The sequence below is a fragment of the Perissodus microlepis genome, chromosome 13 (genome assembly GCF_051167445.1).
Source record: "Perissodus microlepis isolate ML-2025 ecotype Zambia chromosome 13, ASM5116744v1, whole genome shotgun sequence".
NCBI lineage: Eukaryota > Metazoa > Chordata > Actinopteri > Cichliformes > Cichlidae > Perissodus > Perissodus microlepis.
This window is the reverse complement of record NC_140473.1, coordinates 1758570-1782893: the sequence shown is the minus strand read 5'-3', so window position 1 is coordinate 1782893 and position 24324 is coordinate 1758570. Positions and strand designations below refer to the sequence as shown.

The window sequence follows — 24324 nt, the reverse complement described above, 5'->3', positions numbered from 1 at the left end:
GAGACTTAAGCCACAAGTCTACTTACAAGAGAAAACCATCAAGAATCACAATGATGAATAAGTTTTAACACTTGGTATTTTCTGTATTTTCAAAGGCTTTTCAGAAAGGATGGAAGCGGTGGTTTTCCCGCGTACCGCTCCGCCCGATCAGTTCGTCGTCAGGCCGCCGCGCCGCCTCGCCAGCTTAGATCTGCAGGGAGAGTTTTACCTCTATCCTGCCTCCGACGTTTTTCTCACCTTGGTGGCCAGCTCCTTCTCACGATCCACCAGCTCTCCATGTCAGCGGAATCGTAGCCGCTGCTCTCGCTCGGCCTGATGGCGCTTTCAAAGGTGGTGCTTGAGATCTGCAAGGAGATGGAGGTGGACGTGGACAGAGTGCCCCAGCTCACGCTGGGGGACAGAGACTCGCTCAGGGACTTGGTGGTGGGAGCTGTTCCCACGGGAGCCGCCTCTCCCAGCTTCTCTCTCAGCGCCAGAAGGTGACGGGTCTTTTCATCCACCTGGACGAAAGATGGGGGCGAATGTGAGGTGGGGAGAAGAGGGGAGGGTTAGTCATGTAAAGTCTGTACTCTAAAAAACCCTTTTTAGAATAGCACTTTGGTCTTTGAGTTGCAGCTGCTCCATCTTCTCTAGCTCCCACTGGTGCTCTAGGATGAGGCTATCTAAGGAAAGAAGGAAACTTTGTAACAGGGCAGATATCTTTGATTGTGAAACAGAGATGGCCACAGTGCAGCAGCCCAGATTTACCAGTCAGGAGTTTTGGAGTATTCAGTCCCAAAGAGGTTCTTGAGAGAACGGGGTGGGGACAACTTGGCGTCTCGGGAGTAAAAGACCATGCAGATGTCTTTGGTGATAATGGCAGGCTGGATGCAATGGTCCAGCTGTAAAGAGGAGATAAAGGGTGTGTGTTAGACACGATGACATCAAGAGACTTAAAAACACGTAAAAAAACAGGTACAACACGGCGGAGCAGTGGCTGACCTCCAGATACGCAGATAAGGTCATGTAGATCTTCTCTCCATAGGGAGTTACGCAGTTGAGCAGGAGGGAGTTGTGCAGGGAGCTGTCCCACACTGCCTCAAAGCGATAGAAAGTGCTGAAAAAGACAGACAGAGGAAAAGTTAGCTTGACAGCATTATTTTTTATGAAGTCCTACTTGGTGCTAACATTACAGGGTCTCTGTTTACAGCAGTGTGTCATGTTGTTAAAAAAAGTGAGTGACGTGAGCACAGTTCTGACATATCAAGAAGTGAACGCAGTGACTGAAGCGGTGTTCACATTCATCCTTTAATCATGACAAAACGTGAGGAATTGCACTGAGGTGAGACCTTGACAACAGACAAATCAGGAGCCACAGAGTGTCAAGTGTCAGCCGACACCAATCGGGACAATGATAAGAAAGAAATTCATTTACAGACACGTGAAAAAGCAGTTTAAGGATCTGGATCTAGATTATTACACCACATCATCATTATACCTGTGATTCAGCAGCTGATGGAACCAACTTTAGCAGCAAAAACTTGAGGTAATCATTTTTTATTAGTGTTTCACAGCAGTGTGGACGGATTTCTGGCCCATTTGTCTTTACAATGTTTCTTCGGTTCATTAAAGTTTGCAGATATTTATTCATTCACAGCTTTCTTAACGTTCAGTCATGTTGAAGTCTCAACTTTGAGCCACTGCAGCACCACTCTGTTGTTGCTTTGCTGCTGCGCTCTGGAGTCACTGACCCAACGATGATCTCTTTGACTCTAGAGTACTTCATGGCTCACTCAGTGACCTGGACACTTTGCAGGTTCTTTGGCAGCAAAAAAGCTCAAATAATCATCACCCGAGCAAAACCGTTGGTATGACCTGTTTGTCTGATATGCCGTGTTTGGTTTTCACCAATGTTGAAGCTGTGCATTAGGGCTTAGGTTTTCAACTTTGCAAACCTAACCCATGCTGCCATGTTGTATTTAGAGGGAAAATGGTTTCTCCTGGAAGCCTTTCCAAACAGGCCATATTTGTTGAGTCTTTTTCTAATTGCACTGCCATGAACTCCAACATTTAGCATGCTAACTGTGGCCTGTAGAGCCTCAGATGTGTGGGGTGAATTTTCTGGGACGTCCACTCCTGGTAAGATTGGAAACAGTCTTTGAATTTTTTAACTTGCGAATAATCTTTCTTGCTGTAAAATGATGGACTTCAAAGCCTTCCCACATTCGTGGGTATCAACAACTGCTTCTCTAATCCTCACTATGTTACCACTTACCTGAATACGCCACACCAGCAAACTGACAGTAGTGGTTACACTTACTGATGATCTATTGCATTTGATTAGCACTTGGCTGATACTGACCCTCTTAACTAATTATGGAAATAGTCTTGGATGTACTTAGTTTTTTAAACACCACATCTGAATTTGGGCTCAGTGTTTGTTAAATAAATAATGACCTGGTATAATGTGTTATGTGTTGTTCATCTGAGGTTGCATTTACCTCATATTAAGACCTACTAAGGACCTGATTGTTTTTTTTTTATTATGTCCTGATACATAAAACCTGAGAGCTCACATAAATGCATATGCTCAGAATATACAGCACACATGGATACAAATGACTGCCTTGCAGCAGCAATCGTAAGACCATCACTATGAGCTCTATACAAGGTTGCACTGTTCCTGTTATTAACAGCAGGGGGCACTATCAGCCACAGACTGAGAGCCAGATATGCTCTGCTGGTGCCTCATTGGCCTCATTGTTACTGAGGTAAGACTTTATAGTGAGAAACAGCTGAGGGGGGAAACATTGATCTGGAAACATCTGAGTGTTACAGAGGATATACATAGCACTATGGTTCAGTGTCACACAATCACAAACAAATACAGAAAAGTACTAATAAGGGTGTTGCCTCCAAAGATCGCTTTTACTGGTTTGGAGCTTAGGAGGCTTAATATCGACAGGCATGAATGAAGACAGATCAGAACAGCTGTTTTATCACAGCATCCAGTACCAACACAACCATCCACACTCAAGAGCCTGTTGGCTTCAGAGTCAGCAGCTGAATGTCTAAAATATGAAATGTAATTTTTTGGTCCATCAGCTACAGCTACAGCATGAACTGCTTACAGAGGACGGGCCGCTCATCCAAGGCGCAGAACAAAGAAGCGCCGGGGGAACCGCGCTGGCATTAGGAACAGACTGAGACAGCAGGCGCATCGCGCACCACTGCCCAGTATCCTACTGGCCAACGTACAATCCATGGAGAACAAGCTCGATGACCTAAGAGCAAGGGTCACCTTCCAACGTGACATGAGGGACTGCAACATTCTGTGCTTCACGGAGACATGGCTGACCCCCACCGTGCCGGACCGTGCCGTAACTCCGTCGGATTCATTCTTTGTGCTCCGCGCGGACAGAACGGCAGAGTCGAACAAAACCAAAGGTGGAGGAGTGTGTTTCATGGTAAACAGAAAGTGGTGTGATGCCAGGAGCATTTCTACTCTCTCCAGCGGCTGCTCGCCACATCTGGAGTTCCTGAGCATTAAGTGCCGCCCTTTCTATCTGCCCCGTGAATTCACCTCGGTCATCGCCACGGTGGTCTACATCCCACCCCAAGCGGACACAGGTATGGCTTTGTCCGAATTACATGATGTGCTGAGCTCGCTTCAAAACAAGGACCCGGGCGCAGCCCTCATTGTAGCAGGAGACTTTAATAAAGCGAACCTCAGACAAGTCATGCCAAACTTTTACCAGCATGTCTCGTGTCCAACGAGAGGGGATCGAATTTTGGATCACTGCTACACACCATACAAGCAGGGCTACAAAGCTGTCTCACACCCGGCTTTTGGAAAGTCTGACCACAACGCCATCTTCCTCATTCCCCAGTATAAACAAAACATACGGAGGGAAGACGTAACCACGAGGGAGGTAAAACGGTGGACTGCCCAATCAGAAGCTACGCTACAGGACGCACTCAACGACGTCGACTGGGACATGTTCAGAGCATGCGCAGTCGACATCAACGAGTTTACGGAAGTAGCAGTATGCTTCGTCAATATGCTAGCGGAGGAGATTATCCCCACTGCAAGGGTCACCACATTCCCAAACCAGAAACCGTGGATGGTGTTGAAATCTCCCAGTTCTTTTAATCTTTGGGCTGAAGGAAGGACAATACTCGGTGTATAAATGCTCAATCAACAATCATTTATTTCCATACAATTCAACACTTATGAGCATTAGAACCATCATGATGGGGAGACCTGCCTGCAGAGGGTCACAGCGAGTCTCAAAATGGTGAATGGAAACTAAGCTACATACACAGCACACCATCTAAACTAAAGGATAATATATGTCCTACAGCTGTTATCATAATTCAACTACTTTGATTACATATATAAGGTAACATATGATAACAGAATAATATCACAATTCCCCCTTTGATCTCTTTTCTCAAAGAGATCACTTACAACATACACTCTAGTGTTGCAATGTCCACGTCTCCTTGGTCCTCAGGCCCTCCGTCCCCCTTTAACGGGTGGACCATATGTGGGATGACCTCTGTGTTTGTGCAGTTCAGATTCAAGAAAAACTATGATTACAACAACAAAGTACAGGTGACACTTCCATCACTCCCCAGTTCTCCCACAGCTTTATTTTGGTGCTCCAGTTTCCCACCCCCATTTTGATGCCCCCTTATACCTTTCAAATGTACTTAGACTAGAACCTCTGTCTAAGGAGCTTTTAACCTTTATTTTTATTGCTGCAGCTACCAGTATCTTCCAGTTGGGTGATTCTCAGCTTCTTTCTTCGACCTCCGGGGTTAGACAACCCTTTAATCGTTGCACAGATCAGGGGATTATTCTGCCCCGATGTCAAACAACGATCTGTGTATTTTGGGGTCACCGCCGTGTCCCCCTTTTTACCAAGAGCCTCTCGAACCTCGTTGGTCTGGTGTTCCTGGTTTTCGCCAACCCCTTCATGGTTATTGCTGTGTTTATGGGATCCATCTTCTCAAGGAGCCCAAACGTCATGACACTTGACCCCAGTTGCTGTCTCGGCAGTTCCTACATCTGTCTCTGCTGTGAAGGATCCTCATCTCTCCGTGACCTCGTCTGGTGTCTGTTCCTTTCTCTGCAAAGCAGAAAACCAAAACACCTCTCTCCCTAGCCTTGATAATCTAATATTGTTATCCATTGTTCTTCTAATGATTCAAATTTGGTTCAAAATATTATATTCAGGACCTATTCTAATCATAATCTATGTGTGTGTGAAAGAAATCAAAAATTCATGAACCATTTCTAAGTCTAACACATTATAAGCTTAAGTTTTGCCATAGCTAAATTATTAAACACACAAATAAAGTCATAAAATGTTCATAAAACCATTGTTTGATGTTCAGACTCAACTTCCCCCTTTTTGACACACTCCCATGTGTCAATTCATCGGAGCTAGAAAATTAAAAGAGAAGGTTAGTGACATCATATCTCAGAAAGTGTCAGAAATTCTTCTCTCGAGTACCGTTGCTCCAGCCTTGCCAACACTCATGTGAAGCTACAGTCTCCTCCTCCAGTCTCTCTTATCCTCCTGCTCCTGCAAAAACAAAACAAAGCGAAACATCCACCCTTCTCTTGCCGGCTGGGTGAATTGTTTGTCAGCATTTACTAATCCTAAAGTTGGTGCAGTCTTTGTCTCAGTCTCAAGTCAGTTAAAACTTTTAGTCGTCAGTCCATCACAGTCCAGTCACATGCATTCATTCACACACATTCATACCAGATGTTGCTGATAATGGAGTCTCACGCGCGACCTATTCGAGCCTCCATCACCAGCAAGATGACGTCATCATTTTAAAAGGAAACAATTCTTTGTTCTTTTGTTCTGGATTGACTTGCTGCAATCCTTTTAGACTCAGGACTTCTCATGTGATCAGTGTCCCATATAAGTGAATTTCTCTCAAGCCAATTACAATCATGGAGAAGCACACTTTGCAACTGTTTACAGTAATAATATTTTATAGCGCTTTAAATCTCAATCTTTCAGGCCTGGTTTAAAGAGCTGATTGTTAAATCATGAACTCACAAAATATCAACATATCACCACCGGTGGATCACACCTCTAAGATGTTTTTATCTCAGTGCACTGTAACAAAAACGAAAACAGACGTAACCAACAAAATACTACTAAAATTAACACATACTAGGGCCCATTGCAGACATGTCCAAGCATAAAAACCATCTCTCTCTCTGAGAGAAAGAACACAACCCAAAGCTCACTGATAAAATCAAGCTAGCGCTAAGCAAAACCAAAAAATCAACCAAAAATTCACAGGAACTTTTGCTTCCTGCCGGGACAATATTGTGTGGGAATGAGAACCTCAGGTGCCGTAACACCTTTTGTTCCTCCTTGGATTAAATCTCAATCACAGAAAATGCCTAAAACTTACCCTATTAATTCATCATTTTCACTCTGTGCCACTGTTCCTCATCAGGGCTGTGTGAAGCACAGCAAACAATTCAGTCGAGGCCTTGAGCCATAAACAGACATCACGCACAGACATTGTTTTCATAACCAAACCGTTTTAGACCTTATTCCTTAACTCTACATAAATGCTCTCTGGGTGACATATAACACATTCTAAGTAATCAATGGTAATCAATGGCTCCTCATAAAAATTATGTATTGGGATGTTTGTGTGCAGCATTTTGCATATCAGCATAAGCAAAGCATTCTTCATTGCATCAGCGTGTGTGTGTGTGCATCACTCTTCATTGCACAAGCGTGTGCATGTATATGTATGTGGATCACTTCTCAGTGAATCAGCATTCCTGTGTGTGTGTGTGTGTGTGTGTGTGTGTGTGTGCGTGTGTGTGTCATTTCTCACTCAATCAACGAGTGCACATGTGTTCATGTGTGTATTTCACTTCATTCTGAATCTGTGTATGTATAGACGTGTGTGTGTGTGTGTATGTTCATCACCTTCCTGTTCTGGTGTTCTGGGTAAACCACGGCCTGAGGCGTGCCCTGGGGTCCTGCCCTCCTCCTTTTCAGTCTGTTTGCGACCATTGCTGCTGCTGCTCAAAGTTCTGTCCATCCTGGTTCTGACCCCAATTGGGGCAGTCCTTTCTCCAGTGTCCATGCTCACCGCAGGTGAAACCTGCATCTTCTTCTGTGTTTTTTGTCCATTCTGAGGTGCCTTCTGACCTCAGTTACTCCTCCTGTCTCGGTCACGCCCTTTTCGCTGCCGTGTTGGTCCATCACTGTCCTGCACAGTGTGAATGCAGAGTTATCAAGGTCAGCATTCTTTTGCTCGGCCTTACTTTTCATTCGGGCTTGGCGGGCGTCTCGTCACCGCTCTGTCAGCTGAAGCTGTCTGAGAATTGTCCCCCGTGTAGTGAAACGGGCCTTGGTTTTAACGCTCTCCGTCTCTGCTGCATGAAATCGCATTCCTGCAGCACTTGTTGTGGGTCCAGCTGTTGCAGCATTTGGTCAGGGTCACGTAGAGGGGAGAGCAGGAGTCCAATTCAGCCTCGGCTTTCAGGGCCGGCAAAGCAGCCTGTAATTAAGCATAAAGAGAAAAAACAAAAACAAAACAAAACAAGAACAAACGAACAGGAAAATGATGTTGTGTTGGCTGTTATTCCGAGAGGGGAGAAACAACGGGGCCAGGCCCTGTGTCAGCCTTCTCTCCCCCTTTTTTTTGTTTTTTTCTCACCGTATAATCAACTCATAACCCACCAAGCTGACAGGACAACACAGGTACATGTTAAAATTCTTAAGATCATGTTAAAAAGCCCAAAAAAATTTTCTTTCATTCAGTAATCACTTGCATCAATCAATCAGCAGAAAACATGTCACAGTTTGAATCTTTTAACCACTAAATTTGTCGTGTCTTCACTGGTTGGTCAGACCAGTGTCTTTTTTTTTTTTTTAAGTTAAATTGTTGTCCTGCAACCCAGAGGGTTTCTTTGTCAGTAATGGATAAACTTCATCATTTAACAACAGAAGTATGTTAATTTTTTTTTTTTTTTTTTTTTTTTTTGCTTTAACCTTGCTGGAAAATCTTCACATGTTCATGAGTGTAAGCTGTTTTTTCATTGCATGTGTGTGCATTTGTAGGCAGGCAGGTTAATTTTAATTTTTTCTCAAACTAGGCGTTACCTTAAAAGGAGCCTTTCTCTCACATTTCTCTGCTTATGTATGTTTTTGTTTCACCTTTTGTTGTGATGCTCCGGACGCCTTCCCAACCTCCACAAGTCCGTTGGCCCCAAAATTCAACCCAATTTCCTGTGCTCTTAAAACCTTCATTTCTCCTCTAATTCTCTCCTCGCTGCTGTCTGTTTCACAGCTGCTGATTCGTGCTGGGTGTGGTTCCCATTACTTATAATTTTGCTTCGGCCGCTGTGCTTGTGGGGGCAGTTGGTCCAGGTCCGTAGCCACCTGTGTTAACACACTAAGAGATTTATTTAATTTCATTTTCATCACTGTTAAACAGATAAGCAGGCAACACGTCTACCTCGACAGCGTAAACTGCACGCCAGTCTCCCAACACATTCCTCTCTCTACTCCATAATTCTCCACTACACACCTCTTACTATCTCTCTTTTTTATTTATTTTTTGTGAATTACACCACAGAGTAATACACCCAATTATGCCCGTCTATCTCTATGTGGCTCCAAATTCCCTCTTTATTTAATTTCACACTCGTCAGGGGACAGGCAAACAGCAATTTCAACCACTGAAGCGAGGAATTCAACCTTTTTATATTTCACCTATGATAGAACTCAACCTTTAGATGTAAAAGCATTCTCTTGTTCTATTCCAGAATAAATGTGAACCCGTGATTACACGGCCGTTCCAGTGTTATTCTGTAGCTATACGGGAGTCCTCAGTTCCCAAGTCACCACCTCGGCATCCAGACGCCGCTGGGCCTGCCCGCGCGTCCACGAACAGGAGGGTCGCCACACCTTGAACAAAATTAGTTTCCACAGGTCCACTAGGCGTCAACCTTTAGATCTTAAAGCATTTTCTTCGCACTAATGTCCTCCTATTCAAACACATCAACCGTCACTGTCACTGTGTTTCACGCTTCACACACAGACCACACACCCAGAGCGCACCACCTTACACACACAACACCCAGAGCGCGCCTCACACACAACACCCAGAGCGCGCCTCACACACAACACTTCTCATCAGCGGAACTTTACACAGAAACCTCTGAGCTCAACTGTTAGAACCCCTTAAAGCACAACTGCACCATCGACCAGATACCCCTTTCTCTGCGCTTATGACCGCCACCACGGGGCAAAATCGCACCGTAAAAAGTGATGCATGTGTCCCCGAAGATATTACTGATATCATAAGCCAGGTTCTGCTTTACCTTTATTTCATGGCAAGTAAAATTTTACTTATATTTTATGACCGCAGCCCTCGAGGCTCAACCGACACCATAAACCACCGTCAAACCTCTATTCAATGTACTAAAATCAGCACCACTCACTACTGCACTTACGGCCGCACCACCGGAACACGGCCGTATCATAAACCAAACCTACGGACGTGTTGCGCTTTTGGCGTTGCCAGTGTTCAACTGCACCGTAAGCCAGCATCTGCTTTCCTTAATTCTATATTCAATTTTATAGCCGCATCCACGAGGACTTAACCGACACCATAAACCAACTTCAAAACCTCTATTCAATGTACTGGACTCATGGCCGCGTCTCCAAGAGATTCTAATGTATTATTGCTACAGAAGCCAGTCTTAGACAAAGTTAAATGTGGAAGGTAAAGTGGGCTGCAACTAGCTCAACGTAGTATGTCATTAGTTTCTCGGTAGAAGCAGTTTAACTGCGACTAGCTCAACGTAGTGTATTATTAGTTTCTCGGTAGAAGCAGTTTATCTAACACACTGGAATTCAGCCTCAACTTATGTTGTTAGTATCTTGCGCCAAAAACCAGACACCGACAAATTTAATGTGAAAATACGTGTAACTCAGCGAACAGATTAATTTGGAAAGCCCAATATGCACATTTGGTATTTATAATACAACAGGCTGTGCTTACCTTTCTGTTTTAGGCCGGCCTTCTGTTCGCCTCGCCCCACGATCTCACCACAGGCCAAATCTGCACCTCCTCAGCACACCAAAGATCCGGGTCACGGCACCAAGTTGTTGAAATCTCCCAGTTCTTTTAATCTTTGGGCTGAAGGAAGGACAATACTCGGTGTATAAATGCTCAATCAACAATCATTTATTTCCATACAATTCAACACTTATGAGCATTAGAACCATCATGATGGGGAGACCTGCCTGCAGAGGGTCACAGCGAGTCTCAAAATGGTGACGGGTTACACAGCCTCTTATAGCTCCTAGCGGCCCCCACCTAGTCGTAAAAGCCTAAACATTCACATTCTTTCTCTGTTACGGCGCCTAAGTTATGACCTCGGCTCCCTGTCTTTCTGCTCTCTGTAAGGTGGGGGTATGGAATGTGGTTTATCTCTTCTGCCCTAGACACCAAGTCTCCTGCCTACAACCTTCTTTTTATGATTCAACAATAAAGCATGTCAAGAAAACACTGTAACACATTCACAGCAGATCAAGGATACAGAGTGATGCACACTTATCTAATGAACTACAAAAATGATTATGTTCTTTTAACCCAAAAGTATGATGGAAACTAAGCTACATACACAGCACACCATCTAAACTAAAGGATAATATATGTCCTACAGCTGTTATCATAATTCAACTACTTTGATTACATATATAAGGTAACATATGATAACAGAATAATATCACAATGGACAGATCGATCCGCACTGCAGTAAACGCCAGGACCGCCTCCTACAACGCGGGTCTCGCCACTGGCGATATGAGCGCCTACAAAGCGGCCTCATACGGCGCGCGGCGCGCGGTGAGAGATGCCAAACGCCGGTACCGGGAGCGTGTGGAGTCCCGCTTCCACCAGGGCGACACACGGAGTATGTGGCACGGACTACGCACCATTACGGACTACAAAGCCAGGGACACTGCGCCGATCAACGCCGACTCTGCATTCACCAACGAGCTGAATCAGTTCTACGCCCGTTTCGAGGTTAGCCAGGCGGCTAACGCTATCTACCGCCTGAATACCGAGGACAGTGACGTCATCAGCGAGAGACCGGTGACCAGCATCGCGGAGCATGACGTCCGAGCGGCATTGAGGAGAGTGAACACAAGGAAAGCGGCGGGGCCAGACGGCATCACCGGCCGTCTGCTGCGCTGCTGTGCTGACCAGCTAGCAGGTGTGTTCACTTACATCTTCAACGAGTCCCTGGCGAAGTCTGTGGTCCCCACATGCTTCAAAAGATCCACCATTATCCCTGTGCCCAAGAACAGCAAACCCTCATCCCTGAACGATTACCGGCCAGTTGCACTGACCTCGGTAGTAATGAAGGTGTTTGAGAGGCTGCTGAAGAACATCATCTCCTCCTCCATCCCAGACACCACAGATCCGCTGCAGTTCGCCTACCGATCCAACAGATCCACAGAGGATGCCATCGCCCACGTCCTGCACACCACCCTCAGCCACGTGGACAAGAAACAGGGTAACTATGTGCGAATGCTGTTTGTTGATTACAGTTCAGCGTTTAACACAATAGTGCCCTGCAGACTGTTCACAAAGCTCAGGGATCTGGGACTTAACAGCCGTCTATGTGCATGGGTGTTGGACTTCCTCACTGGCAGAACTCAGGTGGTGAGGGTGGGTAGATGCGTCTCTAACAGCATCACCATCAACACAGGAGCACCTCAGGGATGTGTCCTCTCGCCACTGCTCTACTCCCTCTACACTTCAGACTGTGTGGCCACCCATGGCTCCAACACCATTGTGAAGTTTGCTGACGACACAGTGGTGTTGGGTGCCATCTCCAACAACGATGAGGCGGCCTACATGGGTGAAGTGAAGAATCTGGCATCATGGTGCCAGGACAACCACCTCCAGCTGAACGTCGGCAAGACCAAGGAGCTGGTGGTGGACTTCAGAAGGGGTCAGCACAGAGACTACAAGCCCATTATCATCAATGGAGCTCCAGTGGAGAGGGTGCAGTCCTTCAAATATCTTGGTGTCCACATCTCCTCAGACCTGACATGGGCTGCCCGCATTCAGGTCCAGACCAAAAAGGCTAGGCAGTGCCTGTATCACCTACGACAACTGAGGAAGTTCAGGGTCTCTCCAAAGATCCTCAGGATTTTCTATACAGGCGCTGTGGAGAGCATCCTCACACAGAACATGACATCGTGGTTTGGAAACAGCTGTGTGAAGGACCAAAAAGCTCTCCAGAGAGTGATCCGTACAGCAGAACGCTGCTGCAGGATTGCTCTCCCCCCGCTTCAGGACACCTACACCAGGAGATGCCGGACTAGAGCAACGCAGATACTGAAGGACCCGTCCCATCCTGGCAACAAACTGTTCCAACTTCTGCAATCTGGTAGAAGGTTCCGCATCATCCGGGCAAGGACAGAGAGACTCAAGAGGAGCTTCTATCCCCAAGCCATCCGGGCCCTAAACACACACACACCCGCCCTCTCACATCATCTATAATTGACTGAGACAGGACTCTCTTCCAGACACTCTAAACCAGGCACAATGTACATTCCAAATTCCTTTAATTTTAAATATGTTTATATTGTCTATTCTGTAAAATAGTCAGATGTCTATTCATATTAATGTACAGAATTCACCTGCTTGCTGCTACTACTGCACATTCACCCAATGTATATACTATTTATATATATATATATATATATATATATATATATATATATATAATGTTCTTCCTCTACCCCCCCATTTTTGCACATGTCGAGGAGCGTGTCAGGCTACATTTCACTGTGTGTTATACTTGTGTATACTTGTCTATGCATGTGACAAATACAGAACCTTGAACCTTGAACCTTGAGAAGCAGCCTAAAGCCCAACAGATTCATCTTTCCAGACTGAAAATATCTCAGAGTGGGGAGGAAGGGGAAGTGAGAGAGCTGGTCAGCCTCGTCCTCCAGACTGGCCAGAGCAGAGGACGCCAGGGAGTCGGTGTGCTCGGACAGCGTGTCCAACACTTTGCCGTTCACATAGCCGCTCATGAGGTAGCGGATCAACTCTATCTTACGGGTATAGTCTGGATGTGCGATATTGATGAACGGTGAGAGAGATTGAAGGGGAAAAGAAGAGGAAGGAGACAGAGTTGGGTAAGAGGATTATATAAATTGTGAGGAATGATTGAATAAGAGACGAAAAAAACAATCCAAAGGAGGCGAGAAATGACAAGGGAAAAAAAGTGGAAGGACACATGAGGCATGCTTATGTAACAAAAAATCAACATAAAATTATTGATGGCAAAGAACACATTGAAGTGACATGGAAACACTCGCCTGGTTTGGACAGAGGCATGGGAATAGGACAGTACTTCCTGGATGCTGTTGGAGGACTGTTGACATAATAAAAAATACCTTTTATTTATATATGCATATAAAATTAGCCAATGTGATTAGAATACAATCGTTTACACATTTCTAACAAAATGCTGCTGCATTAAATATGAATTATCACTGCATGACTGGATCTGCTGTTTGACCCCCACCAACCTGGTCCCGTCCTGATATTCTAACTCTGTAATATGCAACTTCTGTCAGTGTTCTGATACTGGAAACTGAATTTCCCGGAGGAACCACCCGAGGGATTAATAACGTTCTATCTAATCTACATCGACAACAGAAAAAGAAAATCTGCTGCTTGCAACAGCATTGTGTTAGAAGCATTTTTACTGGAGTGAATGCATTTAACTGTACTTGCATCATCTGTTAAAAGTACTTATATATTGCAATAAGACTGCAAAAAGCAAAGGGGACTGAATTCTATAGTATGTGGTATGTGTATAAGGTGACACATGTATGCAGTTTCCTGCCATTAGTGTAATGTAAACTTGGAATCATCACATATCTACAGGTATTTGTACTGAATGAAATGAGCTGTGGTGATTAAAAGCATCAGCAAAAGCATACTTACTAGTGGCCTTTTCTTCTTAGGTCTGGATCTTGATGCTTCTGGGACTGAAGATCACAGCCAAGTCACCAGTTTCATAAACAATAAACAAACAAAAAGCAAATAAACAAAACACTTTCAGAGATCGCACAACTTTTGTTTTCATCTGCATATGATAATGTTCCTTGAATCGAATCTACCATACACTACCATACACACTCTACTACAGTGTATCAAACTATTCTAAATACTTCCACAAACAATGACATACCCATCTTTGTCTTTTTGTGGCTTTCACCAAAAACTCTCCCCCTGGTGGATCCTGTGTTGACGTATGTGATTTTAGGAGAAAAACAAAAACAAAATCATTTTAAATGGTTACATTAAATGTAATAATATCAACATTCAATAGATTTGACTGTACATGTATCAACTGGTGTAAAATACATGTTCCTTGATCCTTGGTCAGGGAACATAAATTACTGTTGTTTCAGCCATCAGGTACTCCTCTAAAATTCAGCCTGGACTCCAAATATAAAGCATACAATACATACAAACATACAAATCACCTTTGCTGGTCTTGTTGCCTGCGTGCTCCACTTGCCCCTCTGAAGTGCTCAGTGGGTCATCCTGTCCCTTGTTGAGCTCAATCTTCTCCATCACATTCCTCACTTCCTCCACCTGCGTGGTCCTCACCTCCCGTGGCTCCATAATCGTTGCCTCCTCCTGGTTGTTGATCATTCGAGTTAGTTTACACAATGGGTCAAACTTTGAACTTTATCCTGCTTTACGCCTCCTGGTTTGTAGCAGACTAAGTATATATGACGTATGAAAGGGAACAGAGTGGAGTTAAAGTGTGAGGGTGAAGGAGAAGATGTTGTGACTCAGTGATGATGATGATGATGATGACCAAACGTCAGTCTACTGGAAGTGCAAAATGCTACAGACCCCTGACTCCACCAAAACATCGTGCTTAAGACTACATACCTTTTCTTCAAGGCCCGTGTACAATGTGCTCTTTAAACAAACTAAAGTAAAATGTGATCATTTCTGCCCAGATAACTAACATTTAAATATCCACAAAGGTTCCGATGCAACGTTATCTATACCCATCACTATTTTATTAAGCTACACCATCACTTGATTTTATGCCATTTACAGTGTGTAAGTACTTTAATACTACTTTAATTAACATAGATTCTCATTTACACATCACATGTATCAGTTACACATCACATGTATCAGTTACACATATATCAATGAAGGAAGAAAACAGGCACAAACAGATTGTCAGTTGTCTAAGTAGCTGCAATCTGCAGATCAGTCTTTTGATAACTTTGCTTTCTTTCTATCTTTAAGCGTGATAGCAGCAAAAGTGGCTGTCACTCAAGATTTGGAAAGGAAAAATAAGCCACCATATGTTGTTAACTACTGCTGAGGAAGAAACCAACACTTATAAATGATGTGCTGCTTATGTGAAAATGGGAGAAGGATTGATGATTGAATTTCTGTTTTTACAGTAAAATGGTCTTCTAACAGGTAAACATAAGAAAATATTTTTAGACACTAAACATAAATCATAACTTTAAAACTGCAGGATCTGAATCTTACCTTTACAAAGGTACTCATAACATCAGCCCATCCTCTGAAGGGATTCCTGAACATAGGCTGTTAGTCTGCAGCCAGGGGTTAATATTTCATATCCGAGTTCTCCTTTTTTACTCTTCTTCCCAAGAAGCAGTGCTGGTTTGTAGCCAAGGGCATGGAGTTTTTCAAGCTGCAATAAAGCATGATATTTATATTTATTGGACAGCCTGAGGCGTTCTTCAGTAAACTGGACTACCCCACAGCAGAGCTGGACTGGGACAAAAAATCAGCCCGGGCATTTTGACTAGAGACCGGCCCACCAGGTATTATAGGAAAAACCATAAAGCCTTTGAATGAAAACAAACGTCGTTGTGACAGTGATGTACACTGTCTTGTTGGTACATATGTATCAATCTAATAAACTTAAACCTACACCATCCTCCCTATTCTGCTATTCTAAACAGTACTTAGCCGAAACCCAAAGACTGCTTGGTTGAGTTAACTTCCTGAACTATCTACAACATATGGTGGAAACCTGAAATTAAGACAGAGAAGACTAGAGGTGAGACATGACCATTACTGAATATTAAAAATAATAAATGACAGATTTAGTGATATTTTCATCAACTATTTATTTACCACAAACCTGTTTCTCCATCACCTGTTCAGCTCTGATGATTCAGTAAGGACATCTCCTGGTTTCATCTTCATGTTTCCCTCTCACCAGATAACCAAACCGATATCGTGACCAGCAGCTTTTACAGCTGTGGCTCCAACAAACATCAGCTGATACTAGAAAGTAATATTAAATAAATTCTAACAACAGCTTATCAAGTTTAAAGGCGCTTCTGCTGTTTAACGCGACCTCCGCTAGTTTCCTCTTTCTGGCGCAAAGCGGGAGATAAACAAGCAAGAGAGACGGGACTTGTGGCAGAAACGCCGATCAGCTGATCATTGATCAGTTTCATGATTGAAGTAGCAGCAGGAGAGGGAGGGGGGAGAGTGAGAGAAGAAGAGGCAGCTGACAGCGTAAAGACACAGAATAACTCCAGCTTTGTGTCTTTTTTTATTGTAGCTGAAGTACGGGACAAATCGCGTTTATTTTCAGCTCAATACAAAACGCATAATATTAACTCTGAATACCAGAGGATTCCGTTTTTTATGGCACGGTTGGCAACTCTACTAAGTAACCATATGAATAAAATAAAGTTCACCAGTAACATCATAGCACCCACCCAACTGTACAGAAACTCCATCATGCTAGCTAGTACACAGTACCAGTTATTGTAACTGACTGTAGCACAACGTTAGCACAAGTTAGCACAACGAAAATAAACTACACCTAAACTTGGTTTGACCCAGATAGACTGCAGGTCATAACTTCTTACCTGAAGCTCATTTCACCTGACAGTCGGACTGGCGGCCGCCTTGGGTCTCTCCACCTCCGCCACCCCTTTCCCCCATCCACCTGCTGGCCTCCACCACTTGCTAATTTTACTGAATCCGTGTAAGCTCCACCATAGCCACTACCAAACAATTGAGTTATTTTTACACGTCTGCCAGCATCTGTCCAATCCGCCACCTTTCACTGTTTACACGGTTACGAAAAAAAGACAACAACAAAACATTGGCCCATTTAAAACGAAAAATGACCATCGGCCCACCGGGCAAATGCCCGGTATGCCCGATGGCCAGTCCAGCTATGCTGATGGGGACTGTGAGGGTTTGTAGTTAAATTCCTGCTCTTACAGGATCAGTGAGTGTCTGTTTAAAGATTATTAACATACTTTTACATCACTATGGAACACCAGCATTTCTGCAGAGGACAGAACCCCCTGCCTTAATCTACCATGATGCTCTGTGCTATGTTGTCATGGCAATATGAAGTCAAATAAATACAAATGTAGAAAAATGCACATTTAAAGGAGGACAAGAAGACAGGCAACTGGAAGAGCTTTTGAAGCAGGAAAACTTTTCTGGATTTCTCTTAATTTAACTGGAAATTTTGCTAATACAAGTCAAGGAGGAAACAAGGAGGCAGGTTGGATTATATTTGAGGACAGGACGCATGAAGGAGAAGCATGAGGAGAGAGAAACAGCAGAGCGATGGTGAAGAGCTAATCGTGGATCAAGTCGAAGAAGCAAGCATCAAAACTGTGAGTAAACATAACACACAAAGAGTTAAAAATTACTGTGCTGATTAAGGAAACATTAAATTTGGTTAGTTTGGGGTCTCGAGCTTCAGGTTTGTGGCTTCAGTTACCCTCAAAATTGAGGAAAGACAAAAAATGTTTCTTTTGAAAGGTTGTTGGAGGATTCTTAGTGTAAGAAATATCTGGGTGTTCATCTGCTTTTATTTAAAAACAAAAAAAGTTGAATTTTATTTAGTCACATTGGAAAGGGAAAATTGGAGGATCAGGACAATAACGTGGCCAAATTTACTGTTTCCTTAATCAGAACAATAATTTTGATCTGAACTAGAAATGTTGAAATGGGTTATTTTCTTTCTTCTCTACTGATCACTGTGTTACATGTTTAGTTACTTGTCAGTCTACATAGTTAATGGTACTTTTGAAAAAATGCAGTTTATTCTTAATTTTGTAGAAAAAGGCTCTGCACCTGTGAAAAACAAATCCAAACCCCCCAAATCACTGTAGATCAGAGTAGCTAAGCTCTGGTTAACTGCAATTATATTACAGGAGATTAAAAATATTAGGATGATTGAAAGAAACAAAGATTGCTTTAATGTCTGAAGATTTGACTTTCTTATTGAAAGAGACAAAAAATAATCCATGTGTGACACTGAGAAAAAACTAAAAGCTAAAAAGATCTGGAGGTCCAACTGTTGTTATACAAATGTGCAAACTTGATTTAATGACATTAGAAAGAAAAAATGGGATGTTTAAAAAGGTAATATATAAAAATGATTTTTATATTACTTGAAAAAATGATGTTGGTTAGTGCAGCTGTATTTGGAAAAACTGCTGGGTCACTAGTAAGATGAGATTTAATGTGATAAACTGAGGGAAGGTAATATAATCTGCACACTCGCTATTATTGTTGTAATCCACACACCACCATTATTGTTGCATCCATACACCAGCAAATATTTTATCAAACATTAATCATAATTGGTGATCAATGCAAGTTTTAAGCAATTATATTTATTTGCATTCAAAACCAATTTACAAAATATAAAAAAGAATCTTGTTTTTTTTTAAGAAAAAAAGACGTTTCTAACTGACTTCAGTTAGCTGAGCTGTAGAGGAGATTGATGAGCACGCAATAAAGTGAACTTGTTAGGGAGAGATTGCAATCAACTCAAATTTTGATGATAGACACAGATAAAAATGAGCGTTTTTTTAGACACTGGTGTGTGGACCAATCACATGATTATAAACCAGGTGAAAATTGACTTCAAACTTTTGAGCTGTAGTGTAGATTGATTACAATGATAGCGTATAGTTATCTATTACAGAAGAATGTATAGAAGTATGAGGACAGAAAGACACTGTTAAAAAGCTATGAGCTGTCTTGATGCAGAGAAAGTGGAGTTTGTCATCCTGGAGCTGCTGCCAAGATGAATGATGCTCTGCCTCTGTGCTCAAGTTCAGACATAGGCTTTAAGCAACCATGAGCCACTGATAAGCGTGATAGATTAATAAGCATGTATAAAGTGGACTTGTTAAACAGCTCTGATAGGAGAAAGTCAATGAGCACGCAATAAAGTGGACTTGTTAGGGACAGTTTACCATCAGCCTTGATAAAGTTGAACTTATTTTGTATTGAAAGACAGACTTTAAAGTAGATTCTTATTTGAAACTGGTGATAAAATCCAGGTCAGACACAGTTACATACAAGCATACAGTACACACTACTGCTCAAAGGTCAGAGGTCAGTTAGAAAAGTCCCTGCTTTTAATAGAAAATTGGCTTTAATGTAACATCACATGAAGGTTATCAGTAATGTTTCACAGCTTTAATCAAATCCTTCATCATCCATAATTGTGATGGAAAAATGTCTGCAAGCGTGCAGGAGCCCATTTATAGAGACAATCAGTCCTGTGTTATAATGTTCATTGAAGTTTATCAGGTCAGACGACCAACAGATGATAAGAAATATAATCTTACTAATTATTAGAGTTGAAAAGTACTTTGCTAAGCAAAATTCAATGAGGTTAGGCTTGAGCTTGAGACGTTAACATAAAAGGTTCAGTTGGTGATGCATGAAAGAAAATAATTTTCTTCTAAAAATCTATTGGAGAATTCTGATTGTAAGAAATGAAAAATATTCAAAGACTGAAACTGTTAAAAAAAGTGAAGGTTTTGTGCAGCCGGGTGTTGCAGCCCCTTTAGAGGAAAATGTAAACTTGGCTTCATGAGATTAAAAACAAACACTGGGATGATCCAGACACATTTATTGTTTCTTTAATCACCACAATAGTTTCAGTTTGTGCAAAAATCTTTAAAAAGCTGTTTTGAGTGATAAGTTAGGCTTTAACGTGTTAAGCTTGCATTAGATAAGACAATGTACCACCCCATATGGAAAAGAAATAGTAAAAACTTATATGTGATTACTCATGAAAGTGGCCACTTTCTCATTACTTTCATATATTGTTTTAGTAAGTATCCAAAACATACAAGTTTCATTATATAATTTTTCAAGGGATCTTATATCTGTTTTCACTCTTATCTGCTTTTCATACAAGTTTCACACAAGACAGATACAAACTTTATAAGATTTATATATATCTTTTCCATATGGGACTGAACACAGGAGGGATTATTGCTGAAAATGGGTCTCTGAACACCTCTGTAGATATTCTATTAAAAATCATTGATGATTTGTGATCAGTGTTAATATTAAGCATTTATAGGATTATTTTGATAAATTGCTGTGATTCAATCTGAAACCAAATTTGAGTCTATTCTGAAAACAAGACATTTCTAATTCACCTCAGACTTTTGAGCTGTAGTCTACATTGTAATGATAGTGTATGGTTATTGATTAGAGCAGATGATATGAGACTATCAGGAGAGACTGTTAAAAAGCTATGAGCTGTCTTGATGCAGAGAAAGTGGAGTTTGTCATCCTGGAGCTGCTGCCAAGATGAATGATGCTCTGCCTCTGTGCTCAAGTTCAGACATAGGCTTTAAGCAACCATGAGCCACTGATAAGCGTGATAGATTAATAAGCATGTATAAAGTGGACTTGTTAAACAGCTCTGATAGGAGAAAGTCAATGAGCACGCAATAAAGTGGACTTGTTAGGGACAGTTTACCATCAGCCTTGATAAAGTTGAACTTATTTTGTATTGAAAGACAGACTTTAAAGTAGATTCTTATTTGAAACTGGTGATAAAATCCAGGTCAGACACAGTTACATACAAGCATACTGTACACACTACTGCTCAAAGGTCAGAGGTCAGTTAGAAAAGTCCCTGCTTTTAATAGAAAATTGGCTTTAATGTAACATCACATGAAGGTTATCAGTAATGTTTCACAGCTTTAATCAAATCCTTCATCATCCATAATTGTGATGGAAAAATGTCTGCAAGCGTGCAGGAGCCCATTTATAGAGACAATCAGTCCTGTGTTATAATGTTCATTGAAGTTTATCAGGTCAGACGACCAACAGATGAGAAGAAATATAATCTTACTAATTATTAGAGTTGAAAAGTACTTTGCTAAGCAAAATTCAATGAGGTTAGGCTTGAGCTTGAGACGTTAACATAAAAGGTTCAGTTGGTGATGCATGAAAGAAAATAATTTTCTTCTAAAAATCTATTGGAGAATTCTGATTGTAAGAAATGAAAAATATTCAAAGACTGAAACTGTTGAAAAAAGTGAAGGTTTTGTGCAGCCGGGTGTTGCAGCCCCTTTAGAGGAAAATGTAAACTTGGCTTCATGAGATTAAAAACAAACACTGGGATGATCCAGACACATTTATTGTTTCTTTAATCACCACAATAGTTTCAGTTTGTGCAAAAATCTTTAAAAAGCTGTTTTGAGTGATAAGTTAGGCTTTAATGTGTTAAGCTTGCATTAGATAAGACAATGTACCACCCCATATGGAAAAGAAATGGTAAAAACTTATATGTGATTACTCATGAAAGTGGCCACGTTCATGAGTAAATCATATAAGGCTTACATGATTTACTCATGAAAGTGGCCACTTTCTCATTACTTTCATATATTGTTTTAGTAAGTATCCAAAACATACAAGTTTCATTATATAATTTTTCAAGGGATCTTATATCTGTTTTCACTCTTATCTGCTTTTCATACAAGTTTCACACAAGACAGATACAAACTTTATAAGATTTATATATATCTTTTCCATATGGGACTGAACACAGGAGGGATTATTGCTGAAAATGGGTCTCTGAACACCTCTGTAGATATTCTATTAAAAATCATTGATGATTTGTGATCAGTGTTAATATTAAGCATTTATAGGATTATTTTGATAAATTGCTGTGATTCAATCTGAAACCAAATTTGAGTCTATTCTGAAAACAAGACATTTCTAATTCACCTCAGACTTTTGAGCTGTAGTCTACATTGTAATGATAGTGTATGGTTATTGATTAGAGCAGATGATATGAGACTATCAGGAGAGACTGTTAAAAAGCTATGAGCTGTCTTGATGCAGAGAAAGTGGAGTTTGTCATCCTGGAGCTGCTGCCAAGATGAATGATGCTCTGCCTCTGTGCTCAAGTTCAGACATAGGCTTTAAGCAACCATGAGCCACTGATAAGCGTGATAGATTAATAAGCATGTATAAAGTGGACTTGTTAAACAGCTCTGATAGGAGAAAGTCAATGAGCACGCAATAAAGTGGACTTGTTAGGGACAGTTTACCATCAGCCTTGATAAAGTTGAACTTATTTTGTATTGAAGGACAGACTTTAAAGAAGATTCTTATTTGAAACTGGTGATAAAATCCAGGTCAGACACAGTTACATACAAGCATACTGTACACACTACTGCTCAAAGGTCAGAGGTCAGTTAGAAAAGTCCCTGCTTTTAATAGAAAATTGGCTTTAATGTAACATCACATGAAGGTTATCAGTAATGTTTCACAGCTTTAATCAAATCCTTCATCATCCATAATTGTGATGGAAAAATGTCTGCAAGCGTGCAGGAGCCCATTTATAGAGACAATCAGTCCTGTGTTATAATGTTCATTGAAGTTTATCAGGTCAGACGACCAACAGATGATAAGAAATATAATCTTACTAATTATTAGAGTTGAAAAGTACTTTGCTAAGCAAAATTCAATGAGGTTAGGCTTGAGCTTGAGACGTTAACATAAAAGGTTCAGTTGGTGATGCATGAAAGAAAATAATTTTCTTCTAAAAATCTATTGGAGAATTCTGATTGTAAGAAATGAAAAGTATTCAAAGACTGAAACTGTTTCACACAGTAGAAATATTTATTCATCGTTTATATTGTTTTTTTTTCTGATTTTAGTGTTTATTTGTGAGTGTAGTTTTTATTTGCATGATTTTATTCTGTTTGTATCACATTGTTTCAGTGTGTTATTTTACATTGTTTTAATCCACTGTGGATTGGCTGGCAATGGGACAAATTAGCTGATAGTGATCACATGTTGAGGCATGGGTGTGTCCAGAGGTTTCCTTTCAGCTGTTTAAAGGTCGTATTAAAAGGAAGCAAGCTGAGCACTGGAAGGAGAGAGGCCCTAGATTGGAAGAGGAACGCATGAAGGCCAGGTGGAAAAGAGGGAGCCGCTGCGTGATCATGGGGGGTGCGACGCCTCGTCTGGAGACCGGTCAGCGTGATGTGGTGACCCAGTCCCGACAGCAGGAACGGCGACAGTAGGAGACAATGTGTGTGAGTGACATCAGGGCAGATGTATACCACTGCCTGCATTTGTGAGTAGTGTCTCACTGTTTTTCACTGGGTGCAGCCGTGTTGGGAGAGGGTCGCCATGGCTATAAGCCAGGGCAGCTTCCAGGATGATGGTTCTGGCTCCTATTTGTTTTTACTTACAGGTGATGACGTGAGGGGAGCCGCGGTGGTATCGAGCGACGGACTCCAATGCAGAATTCGAACTGGGCTGGGATGTGATGGACCCAGTGGACGGACGAGACTGGGACAGGAGGCTCCTCGTCTGCCTGACACAAGGCTGGCGTGGACCCCGCTCAGCAAGAGGAATTTCTGTCCAGCTCAAGAACACACAAGGAATATTCGTCCTGGGTTGTGGGACTGGGTGGGATTTCTGTGCATGAAGAGAATTGTATTTTGACCAGTTTTAGAATAATCTTATCCAGTCTCAGTGGGAATTTTAGCATATCGAGAAAATTTCATTGTATACTTTATTTCTTAGTATCTGGTTTGTTTTATTCCTGCTGTCCACCTCGTGGAATAAACATGAATGAAACAATACTTTCCTGTCAAAAACAATATTTTAGTCAGGGCTAGCGGAAAGTTTCATATATATCATGAACATCTTTCCTCTTTGTCTTCCTTTCATTGTCTGATTCATTCTTTGTCTGTGTCGGTCCTTAATACACATACATACATATACATACATAAACTTGAAATGAATTAATCCACCTGTTCACAGGAGATCACAGGAAGATGACACCAAACATCAGAAGATCTTATTGTGCGCTACAGTAAAAGGGTTGTTTCTTGGGGCTAAAAGCACATAAACTACAGCAGAAGCTCACATAAAGCAGCAAATAAGCAGGCAGCACTTGATCTGCTAATG

The 24324-nt window shown here is 41.8% G+C and overlaps 1 protein-coding gene across 4 annotated transcripts; it reads right to left on the bottom strand.

The window, feature by feature from the left end:
* Window positions 1–219: 219 nt before the first annotated feature.
* LOC146374475 (uncharacterized) lies at window positions 220–17849 on the bottom strand. Of its 4 annotated transcripts, XR_014802021.1 has the most exons (9): window positions 15610–17848; window positions 14568–14724; window positions 14270–14320; window positions 14023–14066; window positions 13389–13444; window positions 982–1096; window positions 748–881; window positions 597–662; window positions 220–500 (listed from the first exon to the last, which is right to left on the bottom strand). XR_014802021.1 is itself a non-coding variant. In XM_084949117.1 (8 exons), coding segments are annotated over exons 1-8 (612 nt in total). In that variant the 5' UTR covers window positions 15664–17848; the 3' UTR covers window positions 521–661. The 4 variants fall into 4 exon arrangements, 2 of the variants coding, with proteins under 2 accessions (XP_084805243.1, XP_084805242.1); XR_014802020.1 differs by having other exon boundaries at window positions 597–881; window positions 15610–17849; XM_084949117.1 differs by lacking the exon at window positions 220–500 and having other exon boundaries at window positions 521–662.
* Between the last annotated feature and the right edge of the window lie 6475 nt (window positions 17850–24324).